The sequence below is a fragment of the Heliangelus exortis genome, chromosome 3 (assembly GCF_036169615.1).
Source record: "Heliangelus exortis chromosome 3, bHelExo1.hap1, whole genome shotgun sequence".
Taxonomy (NCBI): domain Eukaryota; kingdom Metazoa; phylum Chordata; class Aves; order Apodiformes; family Trochilidae; genus Heliangelus; species Heliangelus exortis.
In genome coordinates this window covers 21,919,385-21,941,049 of record NC_092424.1, presented here as the reverse complement: position 1 = coordinate 21,941,049, position 21,665 = coordinate 21,919,385, and the positions used below count along the sequence as shown (strand labels likewise).

The 21,665-nt window shown below is 43.1% G+C and overlaps 1 protein-coding gene and 1 long non-coding RNA gene across 3 annotated transcripts in view; both read left to right on the top strand.

Moving 5' to 3' along the window:
- The first annotated feature begins 15 nt into the window (after positions 1-15).
- Positions 16-1,578, top strand: LOC139794253 (uncharacterized). The gene is made up of 2 exons (XR_011725050.1): positions 16-311; positions 1,151-1,578. It is a non-coding gene; the product is annotated as an uncharacterized lncRNA (long non-coding RNA).
- Positions 1,579-12,768: 11,190 nt separating this feature from the next.
- Positions 12,769-21,665, top strand: part of KCNH1 (potassium voltage-gated channel subfamily H member 1) — a 185,413-nt gene continuing 176,516 nt past the window's right edge. Inside the window, exon 1 of one of the 2 annotated variants that reach the window (XM_071739557.1) lies at positions 12,769-12,959. In XM_071739557.1, coding sequence (XP_071595658.1) covers positions 12,887-12,959 — 73 coding nt within the window. In that variant the 5' untranslated portion in view covers positions 12,769-12,886. The remainder of the gene's footprint in view (positions 12,960-21,665) is intronic. The other variant, XR_011725049.1, reaches the window with a different exon arrangement.

Below are 21,665 nucleotides of genomic sequence, written 5' to 3'. Positions count from 1 at the left end.
GGCGCCGACACCTCCTCCCCCCTCACACCGCCTCCCCGCGCTCCCCCTCCCTCGGCGCCGCTCAGCCCCCGGGAATCCCTCCGCGCAGGGCCGGCCGGATCTAGCCGAGGGGGCGGGGATGCCGGCAGAGGCTTCGCGGTGCCCAGCGAAGAGGGGGTTCCACCGCCGCTCCCATACCGGTGCCTTCCCGCCGCGCTGCGGGGGATCCCCCGGAGGGCGAGGTCGGGGAGGAGATGGGACTATTACCCCCGGCGGCGGAGCGGTCCCGGCGGGCAGGGGTGGAGCGGCCGTTGGTGGTGCTACGGCCCGCGGTGAGGGGCGGGAGGCTTCGGGCTGCCACGGCCGCAGCGAGGGGGACGTGCGGGAGAGGGGGGGGGGGAGGGGGGGTGCGGATGGGGCCCGGTTCTGGGGCACCGTACGGATGAGGCCGGAGCGGCAGGCCCCGAGGGGCGCGGCAGCCCCAGGGGCCGGAGGGCGGTCACCTTGGGAGGTGGGGCCAGGCCCCGGCCGGCTGTGAAAGCCGATGCCGGCTGGTGCCGGGGCGGGCGCGGTGTGCAGCCGCCTCAGGCGGGCGGGGCAGCTTTCTTACCCCGGTTTTTGGGGACGATTTGAACCAGGGTCAAGTCAGGTTAAGGGGATTAAGGACACAGGGAAGCCGGCATCAGATATGTGCAGTATGGCGGGTACTTCCAGCTGCCGTGGAGCGGGAATGAAATGGTGCTGCTTTTACTTTCTAAATGTACAAAATATTTTTTTAAATTAATTCAGAGTAATTCTTGTTTTTTATCACTTGTTCAGGTGTCACCACCCAGTTTGTATCAAAATAGCTAGGTTTTGTGAAAAAAAAAATGCTGAGAGTGGCACCAGATAGAGTCTTTTACAGTAGGGTAACATTCTTGCTGCTTCATCTGGAGGTGCATTAGTGTGATTTGTCTCTATGCCAATACATTGAATGCCGTTGTGGCTATACTTTAAATATGTGTTAATGGTGTTTCTAACGCTGCAGTGGTAACTTGGCAGTTTCATTTCCTGGTGCTGAAAAAAAGGATAAACTTAACTGTTAAATTTACCATTGCTATATACTGTTGTCAAGTCTCATGTTTTAACTATGACTGTCTGACACAATCCATTATGCTTTGTCACATCTCAGCCATTCTTCTCAAACTTTGCCCCAGGAGCTGTCCACCCCAAGATGGTTGTTTGATTGATTGAAGAGTGGCAGCTGGAATGGTACAGCTGCTTTCTTACAGTGAGATTAAGTAAAGATGACTACTTGTGTCCCTACTTGTGACTGTTAAGTGTCCCTACTGCTTTACAGTAGGACTGTGGACTGCAACATGATGGAGTTTGCCATGTTTTCAGAGTGCATTTTGTTTTTTTGGTATTTGTCTTAAAATCAGCTCAATATTATCAAATTCTATACTTTTGAAAAAAACATCTCTGAGCTTCCAAGAACATGATGGAAAGATATTGTCAAGATTCTTCTATTCTCTGGGAACATTGTGGTCTTTGATAAATAACTGTTTTCTGTGACAGCTTTAGGCAGCTGACTATCAAAAAATAGAAAACAAACTTTGACGGCTGTATGCTTGCTGTTCTTTCCAAGAGTTGGTAAACAAAATAAGGAGAGGGTAGAAGCAAAAAGGTAAGTGCCTCAAAATTGAGTGAAAAAAGTAACCTTACACCTTCATGTACACAAAATCATTCACGTAAGAGAAAACACCAGAACTACACAAAAATCTTCAACATTTGCAACTTTTATACACAAAATCAATAAGAAAACTTGTGGGTAAATGGGCTTTGTTATTTTAGTTCTCCTAAAACTTAGCATTTGAGGCTTTTTAGCTTTATTTTCTAAGGATTTCAAAGGTTTGGGCATACACGCAGCATTATGACTGCATGTGTTTGAGCTCTTAGCTGCTAAAGCCACTGGAAATTTTAATACACTATTATGGCTTTCAGGAGTGCTAAGTGTTGTGAAATTAACCACCTGAAAGGAAGAAAGATTCCTTATCCGTTTTGTTTGCCTCCGTTTTTTTCTGTTTGTGTGGCTGCTGTTAAAACTGCGCTTGAGAGGTTATATTAAAAGAGCAGAGGTTTGCTAAGCCAAGCACTTAAATATTAGAAAATGCGTGTGGTGACTTTTTTCCCCATACACTCTTCAGAGTTGGCATGCCTTGGAATATGCCTTCTTTTGTATGGCAGGCTGCCTTTTTTAATTTCCCTCTCCCCCAACCCCCATCCTATTTCCTGCATCACTTTCAGTATCTGGGTGCTCCTGGATAAGTTTAAAAATGTATTTTTATGAGCCTGCTGTTTTCTCATTTTTTGGAGATCATGCGTTTCTTCTTAAAACTTATTTCTCAAAGACATAGTTCTAGGGGGGAAAGGTTGTAGAAGCTCAAAGCGAACCAGCTCCACTGACCATGAATTAACCGAGCTTCCAACGCATGTGGCTTGCGGGTTGCTCCTCCCGGGTTTAAGGCCTCTCGCAATCCTCTTTGTTAGAGCAGGTTCCCGCCCCGCAGGACCGCCCCTCTCTGCCCCGCCAGCCTGCGCTGCGCTCGGCCTCCGCGCACCGAGAGCTCCGCAAAGCCCTGGAACACGGGGGGGGGGGCTCTGTGTGTGGGGCTGTGGGGAGCGTCGTGGGAGGCTGAGGGGGGACCCCCAAGGAGCTCCTTCCTGCCCCCCTGCAGTACAGGTTACCTCAGGGGGAGAAGGAGGAGGTGCGCGGGCAGGAGGGGGAGCGGTGGGGAGAGAAGCCAAACACCTGAGCACTGCGTGGCTGGAGAGCCTGCTGTTTTGTCAGACAAGCCTCGCCTTTTTGGAACTAAAATTTTGGCCGGCACGAAGTGTGGCCAGCTACAGTGCAGGTGGGATGGAAGGTCCGTGGGGGGAGAGCTGCAGGAGGGTTGTACTCGGGAAGCTGGGGAGCAGGTGGCTGGGGAGCGCTGCAGGGGGAGTGGTGCAGCGCTGTGCACCGTGTGCTGACCCACAGAGCTGTCCTGGTGTTGGGTCAGCAGTGTCGAAGGGTCCAGTGGAGAGTTGGCTGTAGACAGCTGGCAGCAGGCTGTTGTCTTACACCCCACAGTTACTCTCCGTAAAACTTGTGCTCCAGACCTCTCACCAGCTTTGTTGCTCTCTGGAGACACTTCAGCACCTCAGTGTGTCGTCTATGTTATGTATATCTGGCCTATAAAATTTCTAGCCTGTGTATTTCTAGCTTGTGAAAAGCACTGTGGATCACATCCTTGTTTTTTTTATCTTATAGTGACAGTTTTACACTTTCAGGTTTTTTGGAAAGAGCGTTTTGGCAGTTTCCTGGCTTGGGAATGCCACTTTGTGTCATTCCCACATTTTAAATCTGTGTCTTTCCGGATCTTTTTAGAAACGGGTCAAATTAATTTGTGTTGCTTCTTCGGAAAAATTATGACTCTGTAAGGTAAGCTGTGTGAAACAGAAAATGGTGTGATAATTAACTCTTTTGGCAATATCCAGCCTGGAAACTTGTGCTTTAATGTGAAGATTTCTGATTTTCTTTGGTATGAGTGTTTCATAAAGAAGACTGGAGTTCTTGTCCTCATAAACATATTAAGAAAAGCATGCCTGGAATCAAGGTAATTTCTGATACATTACACTGCTTTGAGTCTGTTCACTCCTCTGCTGGAATATATATAGGTATCATCTGTCAACTACTGCGTTTCTTTTATAATAAAAACAACTCAGCCTGTTGAGTGGTAAGTGGGAGGCTTAGAGTGGACAGAATGAGATTTATCAGTTCTTTCAGATTGATGGTAGTTGCTCTGTTCCATGCAACATTCTCAGATTTTCCAAAGACTCCATGTTTTACTGAAACTGGTGGAAGATTATTGAAGCTGTGGGTTTTCTACATCTCTGGAAAATCAGGCTATCAGTTTCAAGCTGAGCACTTACTAATATTTCTGAATTCTAGTACTAGTGGTTTAATATGGCAGAAATCAGTAAAAATTTGTTCTGTAACTGGTCAGTGAAATACAACAATAAAACATTTACCAACTGACATGCTGCTGTTAATATCCCACAACTGATATTTGAGATTTTTATTTTTGTAGTTCTTCCAGTTATAGGCTTCAAGAGCTATCTGCTCTCCAAATCTGGATAGAATTCTTTTGCACTTTACTTTGTACCATACAGTATAGGTTGTATTTATAAAGACAGTCAGTTACTTTTTCTTGGGAAATGAAAAAAATCATGTTGCAGTTCCCATGAGAAGTCTAAGGACTTCAGCAGTTGTAAACACTTTTCTGTCGCTGTTTCACCTACAACAGCTGAACAAGTCAGACTTCTGAAATCTTTGCCAAAATTTGAGATTTGGGCTGTGGTGTTGCACAATGTTGGTGTCTGATACATTGAATGAAGCTGGACACATTAGGATTTGGCAGTCTGTTAAAAATATTTTGAAATGTTTTTTTGCACTGTAGGAAGGCTTATCCAAGAACCAGCATAATGGGTTAGTGCTAACATCCATCTTGTTGAGTGCTTCTGTCCTGACAGTTAGGAACAGCAAAGTCTACAGAGGAACTCATTCTGGGGCACATGCCATAATCTCCATTCTCTCTTGGCAAGAAGCTTATTCTTAGTCTTCTAAAGTTTTGTTGAAGCTCTGAAGTTTAAAGCTTGATATCTTAAAAAAAATAATTTATTTTGATCCTTTTAGATGTGTTAAGAAAATACGTATTCCATTTACACATATTTATAGATTCTTGTTTCAGTGATGTTCTAAAGTTGTGAGTTGCACTTACACAGTATGATGATTGCTTTTTCCTTTAAAAGATACATTAAAAGTTTCTTGACAGCAGGGGCAGGTGTTCCTAATCAGCCCTTTCAGTCTGATTATTTCATTTCTCCACATTTAACCTAAATATCTGGTAAGCTGTGCCATATACAAAAAGTAAAAGGTTTCTGGATTCAGTTGATTATCATGATGCACTGTGGGAAAAGCCTGAGTTTAGCTGGGTTATGTTAACATAGGCAACTTGGTACAATAGGTTATTTCAGAAAGTCAGTTTGCAGACATCATTTAGCTGCTTATATTTTTCCATGCCCTCTTCAAAGTAAATTCTGGTGACAGCTGGCTGTATATCTTTGAATCAGAACATTGGCATTCAGTATTGTCCATGAAGAATCTCAGTCTGTGTGTGAATAGGTTGTGCACATGGGTGAAATGACAGCATCTCTTTACAAATGGGTTTAGGGCCAGTTGCTTTCCACAGGGGAGGAAAAATAATAAAAAAAAAGGCATGATAATTGTTTTGGTAAGCTAGTTTACTTTTACTTTGTCCTGTCTTAATTTTGCATGTAGTTACCTAAACTACTTTTCACAGGTACAACCAGTGGAAAGCAGATCTCACATAATTTATACTTAAAGCTGTTGGACTTTCATAAGAAATGATTTTTTTTTTTCTTTCTCCTGGATGGCATCTGGATTTTTTGTGATTTTTTGTTTGCCTGGGGTTTTTTGTTGGTTTGGGTTTTTTGCTGGTTGTTTTTTAGGTTTGGTGGGTTTTTTTGTTGGTTTGGTTGGTTTTGGCTTTAATGCAAAAAAGCCCATTTTGGTTTCATGTATTTATTTCTTGTCAGGTTGTCTATTGCTCTTGTACCTAAAGAGGTGACCATATGCTGAGTTAATGATGTTTATGCTCCCTCCTATTTATTTCTTCTCCTTTACCTTCTGTGAAGTTACATTACAAAAGGAACATACTGTGCAAGACTTTCTTGCAGCTGATAATCCCCACACTTTCTTCCTTGAGAGAATGTCCTTTAACACATGCCAGAATAAAAAAATCATCCTCTGATACACTACTGTGTTGTGTGCCTAATCCTGAAAAAAGAGAACCTTGTCTCAAACAGTTTGCTGTTCAATGAGGACCCAATCAGTGTGTGTAATCAGCATCAGGAAAAACAAGGGAAAAAAAGAGAAACATCAGTAATATGTTAATGTGAACAAGCATCATAAAGTTACTGTAAACCTGTGCTACCCATCTGGTTAAGACACAGTGTCATTGTAGGCCTCATCTTGAGTGAGGCATTTGAAAGAACCAAAGGTAAGAGCGTTAAGAACTTCATTTGAGGAAGATGGTGTGTAATTTGCATGTGAATAAAATGTGTAAAGAGTGGTGTAGAAACCAGTAATAGCAGCTTGGGCCTTGGACTGCAATAACATTTTAGGCTACAGCATATGGGCACCTCCATAGCTTATCCTGCCTTCTTGTTTAAGGGCACAGGGTGGAGAGCATAAAGCAGAAAATAACACTATGTGACCAAAAGAAGGTTCCTGAAGTATCCCAAGATTTTATATTTTTGTTTTCCATCTCATGGTTTCTATTAAAATGTTGTTTCTTAGAAATCCCTGTGTTATGGAGCTGTACTTCTTTTTGGAAGTTGGTGTGGCTGGGCCATGTAGACACCAAACTTGTTATTCAAGTATCATATGTATTGCTAATATAACTGTTGTTTGACTGATGTAATGATCCACAGCAGAGATCAGCAAGATGTTCCACTTCGGAAAGAGCGTTAAAAAGGAGTTGCAAGAAATAAAAATATAATGGTTAATTTTTTGGAAATGTCTAACATTTATTTTCCCACATGGAAGTGGTTGTTTTATACCACTTCAATGGACTTCTACAGGAGTAAAAATGGTTCTCTTACTTGTATTCTATTAATAAAAATACCCAGAACTCAACAACAAACCAATATGGCTGTGTCTGGCTCTTCAGGTTGTATTATATAATGCAATTCTATAATTATATAATGGTTGTGGGGTGGGGTTTTTTTTTGTTTGGAGGGGAGGGCCTCATTTCTGTCTGAAAACCTTATAAAATTGAAGTCATACAATCAGCAGCTGTGGTCAATAAAGTTGTGAGGTAAGACATCAACTTCCTAAAATACATAACTACGAAACAGGGATTCTGAGCATGTGTAAAGCAAAAGGTATGAAATACAAGCTTTGTGCAAGAAATTTATTCACTGGCTTGAGTACTGTTTTATATTCTATACTTTCTGAGGTGTGTTTCATGGAGACACTAAAAAGAGACACTAGCAATGTCTTTATCACTGTCAGTCTCACAGGTAGGATGCTTCTGTACTGAGAACAAGCAATGAGATTTTTAAGACTGTTCTGTTTTTAAAATTAAACTTTAGGCTTTATGTTGTAAGTTAGGAAAGATGAGTCCATATTATTTAGGAATAATTCTTCATATCACTACATTGTTGTACAGTAGAATCAAAGGTCTGTTAGAAAGATAATTGGTTTAGATCAGAGGCAGTGGCTGAAAGGGGGTGTTTCAGGGACAAAGTAGGGGGAAAAAAAAAAGAGAAGATTAAAAACTCACTAGACCGCACAAACCTATTCCTATCTCAGTGTTATTTTCCCAAATCTGGGCCTTAAATAGCTTGGTTTTGTTTTTGTTCTTTATACAGCTTATGAAAATGTAGGACTGAATATTTTATTGTTAAATATTTTTAATTTTCATGTTGTTAAATTAGGGACTATTAGGCCAAAGGTGAAAGTTAAAATTGCAGTCAGCAACTTAACACAGTGAAGCAGCCTGCAGTGCTCCTTGCTACTTAGCAAAAAATTGTCACCCAGAACTATAGGTTCCTAGGCTTATTGTGAACAGGGCATGCAAATAAAAATATCTATTACAATTTGTTGGGGACACCTGTATTCTGTTAAAATTCAAGCAAGCTTGACCCATGTTGCTTCATTTTGCCTTGGTTTTTTTAATACTGATTTATATAGGAAAAATGAAGCTGACTGAAGGTCCAAAAAATAAAGTTAACAAAAAGTTTACGAGACCTGGGACTGAAGAGCTGTGGTTAATTTCTTTTCCTCCTCTGAATAACACTTTTTGGTGGATCACTGCCTCTGCCCTGAGATGGGGACAGACTGTGGGCAGGGCTGAGCCAAGAGGGTTCAGTAGAGACACCTGCAGTGAGGAGAGTGCTGGTAGTGGCTGCTGTCCTCATCAGGATGCGTGGGGAAAATTTTCTGTCCTTTTGAGCTGTTTTAAGAAGGAACTGTTCTTCCCTGTTAGCCCACACTCCAAATGTTAGATGTATAAATAAAAGACCGGCTGTGTACTCTCTCATCAATTTTATTTTGAGATTTTTAAAGTTATTTTTCCATATTTGATATCCATAAAAATAACCTGGAGGAAATGGAATAATTTCCAAAACTGGAAAAGTGTTGTTGTTGTGGTTTTTTAAAACAAATTTGTGATGGCTATTTGGGAATATTAATGTTCCTCAGTCCTTAGGTTGCCGTGCAACTGGATATTTCTTTGAGTTAAAAGTTTCATTTTATTTTAGACCACAGAAACAATTGCACCTTTAAAAACATTAGGCTGAACTTTGCCAATGTCTGGAAGATTTGTGTTCAAATTAGTTGTAGAAATAAATAGAGCAGTTTTAGTAAGATGCACAGATGTTTTCCTAAATTCTTTCCTTTTGATGTATACATTTGTGTTGTTAAACTGTGGACTCTTGTTAGGTTTTAATGTCTGACCTTTGTTTCTCATTGCTTTTTCCATAACAAATAATATTAATCAGAAACAACTAAGTATTAGTTGTATATGTGTATACTTAGATGGTGGCCTTAGCCTGCATACTCTTGGGGGTAAAAATTGGTAAAAATAGTAACTGCTTTATTGATTGTCATGTAAAAAAAAAACTGTTTTTCTGTTTTAATTTGAATTCAGAATCACCCTTTTTTTAGTGTCTAAATTGCAAAGTAACTTGTGCGTTACTTTTGATCAATTTTACTTTGTTATCCTATCAATCTTATTTTGACAGCTTAGCACAAGCCATATGGTAGTATACTAACAGTTTAAAGATCAGTTCTTTTTTTTTTTTGAGGATTGGTGGCAGATAACTATGTATTGGAATAATTCTGCTTTTTGAGTTTATTTTTCACATAGAACTTATTTTACAAAGAACAAAAGGTAGTGTGCAAAACAGGGTAGAAATTAAAAAGGCCTTAAATAAAACCAGTGCTTTTCATTATAAATTATTTAAATTTTGAGTATGTGAGACTTCCCCAACCACTGTCTTTCTTTACTGATTTGATACTGTGAAAGTGACATGACAGCTCCCAAAGAACTGGCAGAGTTAAACAGCAAAAGTCTTGTGCAACTGTGGAAGAACTGGGTTTGTTCAGACTGAAAGGCAGTGAGAGCAGACAGAGGAGCATTATAGCAACTCTTCATGCATTTGAAAACTTGCAAAAGGGTTGGTGATTTTAGTGTCAACTGAAGAAAGAGTTTTTACTAGCTTTAAAGACCAGATGACTTGGCACTATTTTAGGAAAAACTTTTTTATGAGATTTGTTAGGTGTTGGAACAGATTACCTAGAGAGACTGTATGGCTGATTAAAGGCAAATTTTAAAGGAAATTAGAGGAATATCTCTCAGGAGTGAACCTTGAGATGAGATTAGAGAAAGGAGTTGTGTCCTGTTCCAACATTTTTATTTCATAGATACCATGTGGTTTAGTGACATACCCACGAATTAGTGCCTGAAACTAATGTTTTTATTGATGATAGAGTTTTCAACGTGTTTGTGTGTATTAATACTGGGAGCTCTGGTCATGTTAGTAAATGGGTTAGCATAAATACAGGCTGCTGCCAAAAAGGGAGGTACCTCAGCTGCCTTTCCTTATTCACCACCAGTGCCGGGTTTCTTTTCAGGCTGGTTTTCAATTCAAGTGGGGTGACAAATATGCACAGCTTAGATGGAGGCAAATCTGTCCTTTTTGCAGCAGCAGCTGTTCCAAGTGTCTGGAACAGTAGCTTAAGGCTCTGCAGCCAGGGGATAGTCACTTACTACAAGTCCTGACCAAGGGCCTTTTTTCAGAAAAAAAGCCCATCAGACTGAAAGAGCAGGATAGTACAATAGAGCTGAATGTCTTCTGTAGCAAACTGTGACCTTTTATATTAGCCTTAAGTGGAACTGTTAGGTATTAAGTTCTGCCCAACAGGCTTTAGCAAACAATCAAATTAAGCAATTCCAGTTTTCAACTTTAAAAAAAAAAAAAAAAAGATAGCTGGAAAGAGGTAACCATCTAACAATGAAGCCAGACAGTGTACATGTGCTGCTTCAAGTGGAGTTATGGAGTTTAACTTCCAGCTTTTTATCATATGCAAAATTTACCAATTTTAGAGTTAGAATATAATAACATATAGAATTAAAAATAACTACAGTGAAACACTAGCACAGTGTTCCTCTGCACTAGTGGCAGAAAATTCATAGTAGGAATCATACTTTGCAGTGGGGAGAAAGTCTAAAGGAGGCAGAAGCTAAAGGAGAAATCTTCTGTTTGCTGTACCGTTTTATTAATTTGTGGTGTTACAAAGTATATGTAAACCCCAACCTAGCTAAAATGGTACCTTTGACATGGAACTCATGGCATTAATCACGATGCTCTGGAAAGTTAGATAATCAGAGACTGGACAACACAATGAAACAAAAACTTCAGCCAGTTAACATTTCATGGAGTTGAAGAAAAAAATGTTTTTCCTTTCTTTCCCCTTCCTTCCATTCATATGTACTTGCTGATTAATTTTTAAATCTTTTTCTTTAAAGGCCTCAACGTTCTGTAATGTATGCCAGCTGCCAGATGTCTCCAAGTCAGGGATATTCCTGCAGAGCCCATCAGAAGCTAAGTTAGCACACACTTATGCATGTTGCCCTCTGGCACCATGGCTCAGAGGAATAATGAAAGAGACTTCCAGATCCCAAGTTTTTCAAAACCTCACTCTTGGATTTTGTGTAAATTTAGTGTCAAAGGTTACAGTTACAATCTTTCTGGGGATGTTGCCAGAAAGTTTAAAAATGTTTTCAGTCTGGCCTGTGCTGTTGGAACCAGTAGGAACTACATAACCTGCAGTCTTTGTATGTGCAGTTGTTGAGGATAGATTTAGATGTGTAAAGATTGAAATAAATGCTTCCATGGGATTTTTCAAAATCCAGCATTTCAGTGATGATTTGAGCCTTTTTTGCAGCTTCAGGTGCTTGACTTTTCTCTCCTAACCGATGTCTCATTGGCAGCAAATCCAGGGATGGCCAGTTCATGACCAGTTCAAAAGTGGCTACCATGGCACAGCTACTCCATATGCCTGGCAGCTGGGCTGGGCTCTTCTGGGATTCCAGGAGTCACCCAGGCTGTGTGAAGGGCTGCTGATGCCCGGATGCTCTGGCACTGGATCTGTAGCTCCAGTTGCAGCGATGTTGTCACACCTGCCTCTACCCTTCTACTCTCTGCAATACAGTGTGTGTCTGGTCACTTAGAAACCGTGTGGGAGGCCACAGGTCGGTGGCAGGGGGATAGGGCTTTCACAGCAGCACGTGCATACTGTCACCTCTTGGTCACAGTCACAGCCACAGCCTGCTCTGCACAGCCAAATCAGGCTGTGTGTGGCCACGCTGGAGCTGGCTGCAAGCCCTGGCTGTGCTGTGGCCCTGGCCCAAGCCTTACCCGGGAGAGAGCTGGCAGGGCAGTGCCAAAATTCTGCAGGAGCAGTGTGAGCGCTTAAAAAACCTGTGTAACATGAGCCAGTGTACAATCATAGAATGTTTGGGGTTGGAAGGGACATTAAAGATCATCTTGTTCAACCCCCCCGCACTCCCCTGCCACAGGCAGGGACACCTCCTCTTAGAACAGGTTGCTCCAAGCCCCATCCAACCTCGGCTTGAGCACTTTCAAGGACGGGACAGCCACAACGTTCCTGGGCAATCCATGCAGTGTCCCATCATCTTTGCCGTACTGTGCTTGCTCCTGTTGCTTTTCCCAGTATATGGGATCATGTGGAAATGTGCTCCTGTCTCAAATATGCCCCGAGATGGGAGCCTGGAGGTGCTTCACTGAACGAGGTGCAACAGCAAATACACGCTAACGCCGGCAACGAAATCTGCCTTTTGAAGTGAAAAGATCTGAATATTTTCCATTTACCGATAGGTTGGTAAGGGAGAAAGAACAAAGTCGTTTAATCCCTGAATGAAAAAAACACTGTAAATTAAATATTTCAAAGAGTTTAAGACCTGTCAAAGGTTATATTTAAATAGTTTATCTCACTGCTTCCACTGAGCTGTTAATCTCTTTGACCACATAATACCGAGTAGCAATCATCATAGGAAAGCGTGAAAGGTGAGCCGGGGCGACAGCGGCAAGTGCCAGAGCCAGCCGGGGGGCCGTCGGGTGTTTGACGGCGGCGTCCCACCGGGGCGGGAGGCATCAGCGGTACCCCCCGCCGCCCCGACGCGCTGCCGCTACGAGTTTGGGAGTGGTTTTAAAGCCCTCCGAGCCCTCTCATCCCCAGGGGCGCACTGGTGCGCGGCCGAGCCCCGCCGCAGCCGCCCCCGGAGGGGTGTCGAGAGCGCCGTGAAGCGCCATCGGTCCCTGACGGGCAGAGCCCACTCAGGGACGCCGCCTTCCCGCGGCCAGCGGGTGCCCCAGCGTTTCCCGCTGAGGCGCAGCCGTGGGCCGTGCCGGCGGCAGCTCAGAACTCTGGGGTCCAGGCCGGTTCCGTGTCACCCCCGCCGACGGCCCGGCGCCCCTCAGCCACCGCCGGGCCGCGCCGTCCCCAGACGATGGCGCTGCAGCACCGGACTTGCGGCGGAGCGGCGCGGGGCGGCGGCGGCCGGCAGGGGGCGCTGCGGGGCGGCCCGGTGGCGGCGGGCGCGGGGCTGCGGTGCGCGGGGGGCGGCGGGCGGGCCCGTGGGCCGGTGCCGCACAGCCGTGCCGGTCCCGGCGGGGGCATGAGGCGAGCGGGGCGGACGGCGAGCGGCGCGGCAGAGCGCGGCGCGGCGCGGCCCTGAACGAAGCCTCCGCGCCGCGCTCCCGCAGAGCGACTATGGCCGGGGGAAGGCGAGGGCTGGTGGCGCCTCAGAACACGTTTCTGGAGAACATCGTGCGACGATCTAACGGTAAGAGGGAACCGGGGGAGGCGCCGCCGCCCGCGCCCCGCGGCTGAGGGGGAGCTCTCCTCGGGGCGAAGCAGCCCTCGGCGGGGGCAGCTCCGGGCGGAGGGGCGTTGAGCCCCAGCCGCTCCCAGGCGGTTCTGCAGAAGCGGTGCATCCAGGTGCCGGGGCCGGTGCCGCCGGCCGGCCGCGCCGCCCAAGTCCCGCAGGGAGCCCCCTGCCCGGGCAGCGGGGCGGCCGCCTGCCTCCCGGCGGGTCTCCGGCTGCAGGTGCGGCGGCGCTGCGGGGCGCCCGGGCGGAGAGAGCTGCCGGCCGGGCTCTGCCCGCAGTGGGGCGAGATCGACGCCCGAGGGGCGAAACGGGGGCAGGGCCGGGCCGGACCGGACTCGGCGCGGGGGTGAGGTGGGTCGGGGCGGCGGCTGCGGGGACGCGGCGGCTGCGGACGGGGAGGAGGTGCGGGGATTCAAGATGGTCTCTAGGAAGGGGAAGCCCGGAGCTGGGGATCGGCGATGCCTGTCTGAGTTGGAAGGGAAGATTTGTCATAAGTGAGGAGAGAGTTTGCCATTTTGAGGGACGAGGGTCGATACCTTTTTTTCCCTAGTGCACTGCAACCGACTCCTTCTCTTGGAAGTCCGTGAAGTGAAAAATGCCTCGAATATCACAATTGCGTGCAAATATGCATTAATGTTATCCAGATTCTTTCACTTAGGGACTTACCGAAAGCTGCTCCTTCCCTAAGCCCACGACCGTGCAGACGTTTATGTATTTGTTTAAAGCTTTGTGTGGGCATTTCTTTAAAGCTCCGAGCCTAAGTTCTGCCTTTTTTAATGATTCCATTGACTTCAGTGGGGTTACTTATGGGATTAAAAACTTGCAGTATCTTTGGGAATATGCAGGATCAAACTCCTTATGAAAATGAATTAATTATTTTAAAATATCTATTATGTTCTGATAAGGCAAAGACAATCCCCCTGATAAGCGGCTAAAAACCCAAATAATTCAAATAATGATTCTCAATTGATTTTTTAAAATGCATTATTATTGGAGAAGTAGCCTTTGAAAAGTCCATACTTCCACATAAAAACATAATGCTGTTTTTAGAGGTTGGTTCTTCCTGCACCTTTTCGGTAGAAAGGAAGGGGTTGGAATGTGCAATCCTGAAAAAATAGCCTTCTAACATTGAATCTTGCATTCTTATTAAAAAAAAAAACAAACCAACTTAGAAAAAGTGTTACATTTCCTCACATTCAGGCTCCTTCTCTAATCTTCCAACACCAGTTATCCAAGGCTTTTCTCAAAACTGTCTTGAGTTTGTAGATTATTTTCTTTATTAAAAAACAATTTTCTCTCTTGACTTCTAGTGCCAAAACCTCGATCCAAGAAATCAATTGAGGTTTGGAGATGGGAGAAATCATGCAGCAGAAGCTATGCTCTGTTTTTTCCTCTCTTCCCCATTATTAAGAAGGTGTCATAACAGAGGATGGTGCTAGACAGCAGAGGTAAAATGACAGCACTTTGCTGCCAAATGCTCAGCAAGTCCTGAGGGCTGTAATCAATACAAGTTTTTAGATTGAGCCTGGTAGGAAGTGATGCACGGTTCAGGCATGTTAGGAGAAGCTCAGGGAAGTGACTCATATTTAGAAGCCGGTTTCTAATGTAATTTGCTTTCTAGTTTTTGCTGGACCCAGTCCATCTTTGCTGTAAATGTGATGCCGTCACATACGAATGATGTGTCAATCAGTTCTAACATAGGACCATCAGCCTCTTCCAACCTCTGTCTCTTTCAGGAGCCCCGGATCGTCTCCTTTCTTTCCTTCCCAGGCAGGGCTGTGCTGGCTTGCATGGGGGCAGTATGGAAACATGACAGTTCCTTGTTACCTGTCTGCTCTTGGCCTGCCTACTTGGCTTTTGAGATGGTTTGGGATGCTTAAATGGGCCTATAAAGCTTGAGGTTTGGCTCCCTCTTCTTGGTTTCATTTGATTGGGTAGTAATGTGACCCGCAATGTAACTATCTAGGCCATTTGGGCTTTGCAAAATAAACCTCAGGCTTGTTGTCAGTCTGCATTTGCTGGCACAGGCAAGCAAGTAAAATGGTGCAAACAGATACTGAGTTGATACAGATAAAGGAATGTTCCTAATTTGGGGAGGATTCCCTTTGAAAGGGGAGGAATTCGGTCACAGAATGGAAGGAGATACTGAGTAGGTGCCTCACTTCAAGGTACTTGTATATGACATGCATCCACAGTCACAGGTGAACTGAGAAAACCACATTCTTGCCATGTGTTATGTTTTGGGGCTGGGGGTGTTAACTCAAGTGAAAGAGACAAAGTGGTAATAACTAATAATTAGCATGCAGGCTCTTTTGGAAGCCTTGCTCTAAGGACAGTAGTAATTCCACCATTTTGTAGCGGTAGTCATTAAAGGAATCCTTTGAACAGCCTTTCATTTCAGATGCAGGACTAGTTAGCTGGTGCACCTTCAATGGCTAAAGCTAATAGCAGTGTACATAGGTAATAGCAAGTTCAGGATTTGTCTGTTAGGGCTAGTATTTTGTGCGTGTTTACATCATACAAGACACCTCAAATTCCACTGGTCTGAATTATCTCCTTGTAAGTGATTACGGAAGAAAGCTGCTTCTTGGGTTACAAATCAACTGAGACAGGTTCTCATGCACTAAATGCCAGGCAAAAGAGCTCAGATAGGGTTATATGCTGCACAGTATTCCCTTTCCACATGATGGAGTTAAGAAGGAATCGAGAATTTCTCATCCCATCCTGCAGTGGGATAGCCTTATGATAGCACACAGAGAAAAGAATATATAAGCTGCCATCCACCTAGACCTGTGGACCTCATTGGGTCCTCTCTGATTTCTTCTAACAAGACAACCTTTGGATGAAGTGTGCACTTAAGGTTCCTTCCTTTTTGAAATGAGGGATGCCATAATCTTGCTTATCATGTATTTAATGTTTAAAAGCTGTGTTTCTAAAGTGGCCATGTAGAGCTAGAAAAATAAACGTTGCGTGTAATGCTTGGTTGACAAGAATTTATTTGAATCATTGAAATATTTAAAGACCAGAACACTCAATGGGACAACAAATGAACCCATGGCACAAAATAGTGCAGTATGTAAAGAATCACTAGCCCCTGATGGTTACTGCTAATGTGATATTAATGTTTTTCTTGGGTAATGTAATACACCCACTGTATACAAGCACTATGACAGTAGCAGATATATTCTTGGTTCATGGCCAAGACACCCAATTCAAATACTGCAGTATGTTATAGAGAATACTGATTCTTTGTGGTATTCCAATACTTTATCAATAACTAGAAGCAAAAATATTTTTCAGTTTACCTAAATGCCAGGCAGATTCTGCAGTCTTCCCTTGGTCACATTTTCACTGAGGTATGTGATAATTGTGCATGTGTAAGGATGGCGAAAACAAGCCCTGTGTTTACATGGCTTTGGGATGTCAGTGGAAGTCGCAGATGCTTTTCTGATTTATTGACAAAAAGGATGTTGGAAGAAGGGGAGGTTAGAGGCAATAAGACTTGTGTGAATTCAGTCCTGCTTTCAGTAAATCCCCTGGGAACGCCCTAAGGAGATGTCAAGTACGGATGCAAACCTGAACACTTTGGTGAAGAATTCAGTGAGCTCCTTGTAAAGGGAAGGTAAAGACACCTTCAGATGCAAATTCTGAGAATAACAGACATTTCCACGATTTATGTAATTATTTCCGTTGGAGACTATAAAGCCCCAGTACAATAAACATTCTGCAACCTGGGCATGCTAACCAGTACAATTCCCTGAGACTTGGGAGAGAAATTAACTTTATTATGAACAGCTCTGAAACTGAAAAGCCTGTTTTTGTGTTCAGCCAGAGAGAAATGCGAAGGAAACTAATGGAGAATGAAGCGAGTTTTATTTTCGTACTTTTGCACTCGAATGAAATGTTAATTTAAATGAAATAACTTGCAAAAGATCCTTAGCCTGACAGTTCTGTTTCTGCTGCAACCTGGCACTGCCTGCCTTCCCTTCAGAACCAAAAGCAGACATCAGCATGGTATGGAGACACAGAGGTGACTGAAGCTACGGCGTTGTGGGTCCAGCAACAGCGTAGACATGCTTCCTGAAAGGCAGGGTTCACTGCCTGAAGTGTCATGGGCCTAACCATTTTCAGGCTGCTCAGATGTTTTGTTGGTAAGGAACATAGGCATCAACATGACAAGCTCTGAATCACTCTTGTGTATGTGATGTGCCAAGGGCAGCTGGGTCACGGGCATCATTAGGAGACCTTGTGCTACTGCAACTCATTCAGTAAATAGCATCAGTCATCAAGAAAGACTTTTTATACTGAGAACAGGATTGCTTTTGTTTAAAGCAGCTAGTGCCCTTTTTTGGGCTGGAGTATACTTTTCTGTTTCCTTTTGATAGAGTATATTTGGTTTTCTGACAGTTCATAAATTTCCATCATTTTCGGTGAATCTTCAAGCAGCACTGGGTGAAATTTATTACTGGCAGAGGACCAGATCAGAAACCTTGTTCTTCAGGTACATGACATCCTAGTGTGATCTAGTAAGGTTTTATTGAATAGGGAAGTGCATTTTAGTGACTGTTTTGACATGAAAGGACTGAAAATGACAGAGTTTAACTGCACAGGGAAGAGCAGTACTGAGGTATTCCTTATGAGCTGCTATGTCTTAGTTAAGCTATCCTAGTTCTTAAAGCTGCCAAATGAGCTGACTTGGAAGGCTGTAGCAGATATGCAGAGGTGATGCCAGTTTAAAGTCTCACCCTCCTTCTGGACTTCAGTAGGTTAGTTTAAGCATAAAAACCCTCATGATGTAATGGAATAGAGAGGTCTGACCTGGAGAAAGCTGCTTTTTCCTTGTACGGAGTGCTCTTTTCCAGAGTCACACTTTGCAAAGAGTGCATGAAAAACTGCTGGATCAGTACTAGGATGGTGCAAATGTACAGAGTACCTTTAGGTGAAGATTTTGCTTCTCTTGCCACTACTGTAGCTTGCCCTGTGCAATGCAAGGTAATTACTATCCTCTACAAATCTGGCATCCGTCTGTTGTACTTCAGTCTACACCCTTTTGCATGTAAACCTACCAGACCCATTTTTTTCAAGATTTTCTGTAAAAACACTTTGGCTGAGAAAAATCTGCAAGTCTAGGTCTGTCTCTTGGCACTGATTAAAATAAGACATTTAGCCATGACTGCAGCAAACTTTCAAAAACTACAAGGGGGACAACCTCTAGGATCTGTGTTGAGGATGTTTTCCCAAGCTGAGAATGAAACACAGGAAAGACTCTGGTGAGACACTGACACAGGTTGCCCAGGGAGATTGTGGATGCCTTATTCCTGGAAGTGTTCAGGTCCAGGTTGGATGGGGCTTTGAGTAACCTGGTCTAGTGGGAGGTGTCCCTGCCCATGGCAAGGGGATTAGAACTAGGTGGTTTAAGGTCCCCTCCAACCGAACCATTCTATGAAAGAGGTTTTTTTGCTTCTCATTTTCCTTCTTTTCTAAGTTATCAGCTGTGGAGATACTTTTATTTTCACCCACGTTTTTCATGCAATTGGCCAATATATCAAAATATCTATTAACAATTTTATCTTTCTTAATATCCCTTTCATTGAATATAAAATGTTTTCTTTTTGCTGGCTTTTACTAGGCCATAAGCTGCTTGGTTTGTGTGTGCATCTTTATGCATTTAGGAATGCATGACCTGATTTCCTTAAAATGGCTTTTATAGGTACTAAGAAAAAAAAAGTGCAACATAGAGATGATGGATAATGTGTTTTAAAATTAATGTTCTGAAAGCTCAAGAAGTTCTACTGTGATAATTCAACATATCAGTCCATCTCTGCATTAAATCCTAGAACAAGATCATAAAACAAATTGTAATGAAACCCATTCATTGGAGAATTTTTTAATGCATTTTTGTAAGTCATAACTAAAAAGAGCAGGGAGTTAGGTCTTGTCAAATGCTTTTAAAGCTGCTGATAGCTGTAGCTCTAATCAGTAAATCAAATGGTTTCTTTAAACTGATGGAAGACCCAAATAATTGATTAATCTAAAAACATACTTTTCCTGTGTTACTTTAAATATCAGATGAGGGGGGAAAAAAAACCATACTAGTTAAATGGTGAAGTCTTACTGCTAAACAGCATTTTTGTTCTTTTTTAAGGATGGTGCAACGTATGACTCTTAGCAACTGATGAATTTTCTAGTTTCTGAAAATTATCTAATGCTAACGTCACATTTGTCTAAAAATCTTTTTTTTATTTTTAATGTCTTAGCGTGGTCACTACTAGAGAGACAAAGAATGATGTTATTCATAAAATATATATGACAACTGTTCATTTTCAATTTTGGCTATTCTTGTTCCATTCAATTTTCTTTTATTTCTAAAAAATACAGATAATTATGAAGATTTTAGAGCTACTAGTGTTGGTAGGATGTATTATTTTCAGTTTAAATTTTTCTCATTGGTAGAGGCCTACTGTGAAATATTTGCTGTAACAATTCAAAATACAAATGTTGAGGTGGAACATGTAGTTTTTATCTATACTACCAGCTGCAATTAGCATTAGTTTTCTGTAATGATTCAAACTGAGTCTCTTGAAGTTGTTTTAGTTAGTTTCTCTTTTATTATTTGTGGTAAGTGTGATGAAATACATTTTTAATAATTCTTTTCAGCCTGTGCTTGCACTAGCCTCTGGAGCACAAGTGACAGGGAAAGTCATGTCTGAATAAAGCACAAAATACCTGCATTTAGTGGATTGTGTTTAAGCTGTAGCAGCCAAGGAGCTTTAAAATCTATTTTTGTTTCTTTAAAAGAAATAGTTACATGGAACTTTTATAAAACATGTAAACACAAATGAACCAAGCTATAGGGTTTCATAATATGCTGTTTGTGCTAGAGTGAGGCTACAGCTTAAAATTATTTGGTCTTTATTTGAAGGATGTATAATTTTGAGGCCCCTATATCACTGTGCTACAGGGACATCAAATTGTTCACTGGGATATCTAAATGTAGAAGATGCACTCCTGCTCTAGGAATTAATGCAAGGAAACACTAAGTGGATGTGTGTATCCATGTATCACCATTGACTTCTAGAGGAGAATGTGTGTGGAAGAGAAAAAAATTTATTTTGTTACTTCTATTCTGTCATGTGAATAGTCTTTCAGTCCTTTGAAACGTTCCCAACTCATTTGCAATACAGTTATAGTGCTTCTGCTAAGAGGAAAATTTGGCTGGTTCCTGTGCATTTCCTCTCTGAGATGTAAACTTTCAATCGTATGTATGCAGTGGAAGGGGATTGAAATTGGTGCCTGAAGTTCAGTTTGCATTATTTATACTGATTTATGACCAAATTTTTATTTCAGAAGTTACATTTCCACAATGTCAGTGTGACTAAAATGCTAGTACTAAACATGAGAAAAATTCATACATACCTATCCTTTGCAAATTGTTAAAGCAAAAGCATGATGTGAGTGGTGTAAAAATTTTGACAGGCCTGCTTATAAACAAAATGATATTTCTCTGTGTTGTGTTCTTTACCAAAAATGAAACCATCTCTCTCTTTTTTCTGTATTCAAATTATGCTACTTGTGATGCGAAGTCACATGTTTGTAAATACCAGAATTGTTTAGAAACTCATCTGTCATTTGATGCAGTCTTTTAATCTTAGGACAGTTGCAGATATTTTTTGCCTACTGCACATTTCTTGTGCTGGCTGTGAGAGCACTTGTGCTGCTTTCCACCCTGCTAAAGGAAGAGTAGTTAAGAGGTGGGTGGTGTCCCCCACTCCTATCCCTGGTGATCACGGGGATGGTAAAAAACTGATTTTCTGCTGCTGTAGTAGTGGTTTGTGCTTTGTCATGCTAGGTGTCTATGTTTGTTCCACTGAAGATCCATAAGAGGAGTTTAAAACATGATAAAAAAAGAGACGCCAGTCTCAATAACCAGAGTTATGTTCTCACCCAACATCAGGAAGGTTATGATCTGGAATGAGGAGGGCAGTTTCTGTTCAGTTTTGGAGACTGATGGGAGAATTGGCAATTTTGGTGAGGAGCAGGTCTTCCCCCATGGGCAGCCTGATTCTTTCACTGGGAGGGGGAATAAATTAGAAGCAAATTTGTGCCCCAGAATTTGGGCATGGAGTGGCTGGAGAGCAGCCAGGCAGAAAGGGACCTGGGAATTTGGATTGACAGGAAGCTGAACATGAGCCAGCAGTGTGCCCAGGTAGCCAAGAAGGCCAATGGCATCCTGGCCTGTATCAGGAACAGCTTGGCCAGCAGGTCCAGGGAAGTGATTCTGCCCCTGTACTCAGTGCTGGTGAGGCCACACCTCGAGTCCTATGTCCAGTTCTGGGCCCCTCAGTTCAGGAAGGAGATTGAAGTGCTGGAGCAGGTCCAGAGAAGAGCAAGGAGGCTGGTGAAGGGACTCGAGCACAGATCCTATGAGGAGAGGCTGAGGGAGCTGGGGGTGTTCAGTCTGGAGAAGAGGAGGCTCAGGGGAGACCTCATCACTCTCTACAACTCCCTGAAAGGAGGTGGGAGCCAGGGGGGGGGGTCAGTCTCTTCTCCCAGGCAGCTATCAGTAAGAGGAGAGGGCATGGACTTAAGCTCTGCCGGGGGAGGTTTAGCTTAGATATTAGGAAAAAATTCTTTACGGAGAGGGTGATCAGACATTGGTAT